Source organism: Silene latifolia, chromosome 2 (genome assembly GCF_048544455.1).
Source record: "Silene latifolia isolate original U9 population chromosome 2, ASM4854445v1, whole genome shotgun sequence".
Taxonomy (NCBI): Eukaryota; Viridiplantae; Streptophyta; class Magnoliopsida; order Caryophyllales; family Caryophyllaceae; genus Silene; species Silene latifolia.
The window spans coordinates 150071931-150077689 of record NC_133527.1 but is presented as its reverse complement, the minus strand read 5'-3'; the positions used below and the strand labels follow the sequence as shown (position 1 = coordinate 150077689).

The window sequence follows — 5759 nt, the reverse complement described above, 5'->3', positions numbered from 1 at the left end:
CTGTGAGTAGGGATGGCAATGGCTCGGGTCTGGGTCGGGTCCAGCAAGACCCGGACCCGGACCACCAACATTGGACCCGGATCCGACCCAAACCCCTAAAATTATTAGACCCATACCCATACCCAACGGATCCGGGTCTACCCGCGGGTCTGTGGTTGAAAACTTGAACCTGCAAGAAATACGGAATATAAACAAATTCAATCCAAATAAAATCGTCCAAATAAAATAAATAAATTAAATCAAATTGCGAAATTAGGAAAATGAATGCACAAGACGGAATACAAACATAAGGAGACAACAAATACGGAATATAAAAAAATAAAATCCAAATGAAACAGATAAACAAAATCAAAATACAAAATTAGAAAAATGAATGCATATGACTGAAAATTAAAAATGAATAAAGGCAGAAATGGAACGGAAATACAGAATATAAATACAAGAAGATTGGGCGAGATTGCGAGAAGAATGAAAGGAAATAAGGAGATTGATGATTAAAAGCAAGAGGGATCTAACCTTTGTGAAGTCGTCGCGGCGTGTTGTGGTTGTCGTCCTTTCTGGTTGCCGTCGTTTGCGAGTTTGATAAAGCGAGGATTTAGGGTGAGATTTTATATTAGAGTTAGAGGGAGAACGGGATTTAGGGTTGGAGGAAACAAAGGGATAAGGTTTTTGATAAGTTCGTTAGAGGAGAAGGGGATTTAGGGTCAGAGGAAACAAAGGGATCAGAGTTGTCGTCTATCAGTGTGTGTATGTGTGTTTGATATGTTTTTTTTAAATAATACGGGTCTAAAGGTCGGGTCTGTGGGAAATAAATCTGTATACTTCCCTTAAACTAGAAGGATTATAACGATTTAATAAAGATGATCTAAGGTCATAAAATAAAATACATAAACATAAGTAAAAAGATTTAGAATTAACCTTCGGTCCTAGCAAATATGGCCTAAGAACAATATCAAAATTGATATTTGCCTATTAGTTGCACCAAAGACGATCTGAGATATGCCCTTTGATTATGCTAGAAATCAATCTAAAATTTTCTGTAAAATTTAATTGTCTTTGTGTTCTTGTGATGAGAAAGAGGAGGCTAGGTCAAGAAAAAGAATTAGGGTAGAAATAATTCTCTCCCTTTCTTTTTATACAGACCGAAACTTGGAGTCAATTAGGAAAAGAAAAACTTTCCCTAATTTCGGCCAAGTGAACCGAAATAAGGAGTATTTTTCTCCTTATTTTGGTCTTTCCAAAAATATATAAAGTGTGTTAAATTGTCATCTTGTGAGGATCGAACCCATGACCTCTTGGCTTGTGTACCCTCACTATTACCACTATGACACATTCAACATGTTGATATTAAATACAACTGATTATATTTAACTATGAATTAACAGATTAATTCGTCCAAACTAACCTTATATATATTTAATTTAAATATAACTTATTATATTTAATTTACGAATTGACAGTTAATTCGTCTCAACTTAATATTATTTAATTTTCATTAAATAATTATCTCATCAACACATTGACTAACTTTTTAGTCATTTTGGGCATCAATGTAATTATATTTCTATAACCACATTTCTCAAACACGTCCTATAGGTGTGACCTTTAGGGACCAGTTGATCACCGCCATCTGTATGATAATAACGTCAAACTTTCTAGCAAGCCAACCGTTATTAGGTAAACGTTAATCAACTAATTAAATATACGAAGTATACCCTTGTGAACCTGTAAGAGATTTACAAATGTTATCACACTAATTTGTGGAGGACACCAGCTCCAACAGGGTCCGGGTCCCATAAATCAGACCCGGACCCAGACCCGAAATAATTTATTGAGACCCATACACGTTAGGGTCATAAATTCCAGACCCAGACCCGACCCATTAGGGTCCGACCCTAAGGATCTTGATCGGGTCCCCGACCCGCTGCCATCCCTAGCTGTGAGGCTATAACTTTACCAATCTAAGAAGTGCATTCTTACGTTACTATTACGAGATAACCACCTACACTATTCCAATCTTCTTAGGAAATCTTCGAATGTAGGCTTCTTCATTATTCAAGCTTGATTAATCTTTAAATGAGCTTCATCTTCTCATGAATGCTTGAATAATACTTTAACAGTTGTAAAATCTTGATCCTTGATTGAGTGCTTGATCATAATATAAACGCATCATACTTCCATCACAATTCCTTAATGCTTGCGATTAGTAAGTCCAATATAAAAGACTAAACAAACAATTACGCGCAACGAGTATATAGAATATAAAGCACTCTTGACATCATCAAAACATAAACATGTATATATATATATATATATATATATATATATATATATATATATATATATATATATATATATATATATATATATATATAGGAATGGGATCATGTGAGGATACACTATCTTTTTGAGGATTGAGGATTGCGTTACAATATCAGAGGTTCTTCAATACAATATCACAAGTTATTCGATAAAATATCACAAACAAAAAACACCTGTGCAAAAAAAAAATTTATAATTTTTTTTTTTCAAAGAAAAAAATTTTTTTTGACAAAGGTCTGATTTTTTGTGAAAGTTTATTGAAGAACTTGTGATATTGTATTCACAAATCCTCAATCCTCAAATATTTAGGAGTTCTCACCGGATCTTGACTCTATATATATATATATATATATATATATATATATATATATATATATATGGTCCCACACTTGGGGACAAGCATGAGATGGATTGGGAGAGTTTGATGAGTCATTATTATATACATATTTATGCCTCCCTTTAGTTAATTTTTATATGGTTTTCGTGCTAGTTTATATTAATTAAATGCCTTTTATGCTAGAATGTCGATACTTCCGCTATTCGGTGTTTAATGCAGGAATGATGCATTTATGGAGCAAAGGAATGAAATGAGCATCACGGAGTGGGCTTGAAGGAATACATGGAGCATGGCACGAGAATCTAGAAGAATAAAGGAAGAAAAGTGAAGAAGACAGCACGAAGAAAAGAGCTAAAACAGGGAGATTCCTCGATCAAGCCCAAGGAGACTCGATCAACTGAGAAATGTACTCGATCGAGTATAAACAGGCTCGATCGAGTACACACTAGTTTCAGGGTTTTTCCGCAATTTCCTTAAGTTGGTTATATTTTACTATAAATACCCAATTCGTACCCTATGTTATTGCTACGCTTTATTTTACCTAGCTACGTATAATTTACCCTAGAAACTCTCTAAAACTCTTAGTTTAGTTTATTGCTCTTACTTTTAGATCTAGACTTTGTTCATCCTTAATTTACTACAGTATCCATACAATTCTCTTTTAATATTCGTTATTCATCTTTTATGCCTTTAATTATGTCTTCTATTATTATTGTTATTCCCTATAGTATGCGTATCTAAACCTCTAATCTAGGGTGAATGGGGATCTAGGTTGTTAGAAGGGGGATTAATTAATGAATTGATAGTTAAATTTTTTTTTTTTTGCAAGAAAAGCAAGCCCATATTATTCATCCATTAAGGGAATAAAAGAGGCCAATCTTACAAAGATAACCAACAACACTTCTAAATATATTATTAGCTAAAGGACTCTAGGATTTCATCCTCATAAGAAGAATGAAATTCATATAATAATCTTATACTAACTAAGTATTGGACTCATCTTATAATGTAGTCCTCATTATGTTCAACATCTCGAAAAATACAGAAATTCCGTTCTTCCCAGATGCTGTAAGTTAATGCAGTAAGACAGCTTGATATCCACTGAGTTATCCAATTGCGTCTAGTCCTTCTACCAGCTAACCAATGCAGTTCCCTTTTCAAACAATCAATCCTTCCCCTTAGCTTCAGCCATTGCAATAACCTGTGCCAAATTGATGCAGCAAACTGACAACAACAAAACAAGTGCTGATGAGACTCATTTGCAGCTTTGCACAGAATGCAATGATTAACAATATGCATTCCCCTATGATTCAATTTATCAATGGTAGCTAATTTATGCTGCATAGCCAAGACAACCAGGACACTATGCTTAGGAAGAGCAGCCCTATTCCACACAGTCTTTTCCCAATTGATTTTATGATCATAATCTCTCAACTGTTCATAGATTAAGCTGAGTTGCAGCTTCCCACCTGCAACACAACTATACAGCAAGGCACAAGCATTGTCAATGCCACCAGTCTTTGCTAATAACAGATCTCTGACCTTCAGAATGCTTTTCCAGCTCTCAGAGTGAAAGCTTTTTATCTGCATTGTCTAAAAGCTTCCATGCTTAATGTTGTAAGTGTGATTCCAAAGAACCCAAGAGCTATCAGCATGAGTCTCAATGGCCCAAATCCACTTACACAGTAAACATTTATTCCAAGCCAAAATCTCCTTAATATTAAACCCACCCTCTACATGAGGTTTGCAGCAAGAACTCTAACTTTTCATTATAAGCTTGCGTTGACCCTCCACAGTACCCCGTAGAAAATGCCTGCAGAATTTAGTTACCAGTTTGATGACACCTTTAGGGATCAGTAAAGTGGAGCACCAGAATTGTTCCAGTCCAAAGATCACAGTATTTATCAAACTGATTTTGCCAGCATAAGATAACCTATAATTAATCCAATGATGAAGAGCTTTTTGGATATTATTCAACAGATCTGCAAACATCTCTTTGTTAAGTCTCCCTTCATTTAAGGGCACACCCAGGTACCTGAAGGGGAACTCTCCTTGCACAAAGTTTGTCTCCTCAAGTATTGCATGTTGAACCCCTACAGACACTCTCCCCATATATATGTTAGTTTTATCAGGATTTGCATACAACCCAGATAACTGTGCAAACTCCTCCAAAGTCTGAGTAGCAGCCTTGACTGATGGAACATCTCCACGTTTAAAGAGCATTAAATCATCTGCAAAGATAAGATGATTTAATCCCAGTCTTCCACATTTAGGATGATAGGATACCTGTGGTTTAGAGTGTATACGTCTGAGTAACCTAGACAGAATCTCCATTCTCATTGCAAATAAGAAGGGAGATAAGGGATCCCCTTGTCTCAGGCCACACACCCCTTTAAAAAAACCAACTGTATCACTATTAATTTTTAAGCTAAACCAAGTGGAAGTAATACAGTCCATAACCCACTTCTGAAATTGGGGAGGAAAGTTGAAGTGTTTCAACATCTGCTGTATAAAAGTCCATTGCAAGGAATCAAAAGCCTTCCTTATATCAACTTTAATCAAGCATCTTGGTGAGACACCTTGTTGCCCATAACCCTTAACCAAAGATTGAGTGAGCATAATGTTTTCAAATATGCTTCTGCCAGCCACAAAAGCTCCTTGCTTCTTTCCTATGATCTCAGGCAACACTACCTTTAATCTGTCACATAAAATTTTGCTTATTGTTTTATAAAGAACAGTGCAACAAGCAATGGGTCTATAATCCATGACAGTATTAACCACTGGCTTTTTAGGGATTAAAACAAGTAGAGTAGTGTTGTCTTGCTTAGGTAGTGTCCCCTTCTTAAAGAATTCTTGTATAGCTGAGCAAAAATCAGACTTGATGATATCCCAATTAGTCTTAAAGAATTGGGCAGAAAAACCATCCTGACCCGGAGTCTTATGAGACCCCATAGAGAAAAGAGCTTTCCTGATATCCCCTTCAGTAACAGCCCTACACAAAGGATCCCAGTCTTGTTCCTGAAGAGTATGTCCTTCAATAATGACAGGATCAAAAGCAGCAATATCTTTTTTCTGACCAAGAAGCCACTGTTAATACTCA

General features: G+C 35.7%; 1 protein-coding gene across 1 annotated transcript; it reads right to left on the bottom strand.

Annotated features, from left to right (window-relative positions):
- Positions 1 to 3655: 3655 nt before the first annotated feature.
- On the bottom strand, positions 3656 to 4249 carry LOC141641455 (uncharacterized). The gene has a single exon (XM_074450113.1). The coding sequence runs from the start codon at positions 4247 to 4249 to the stop codon at positions 3656 to 3658; it is 594 nt and encodes a 197-aa protein (XP_074306214.1).
- Positions 4250 to 5759: the final 1510 nt, after the last annotated feature.

Coding starts and splice junctions, on each gene's coding strand:
- LOC141641455 (XM_074450113.1), bottom strand. CDS start 4,249: ATGCAGATAAAAAGCTTTCACTCTGAGAGCTGGAAAAGCATTCTGAAG.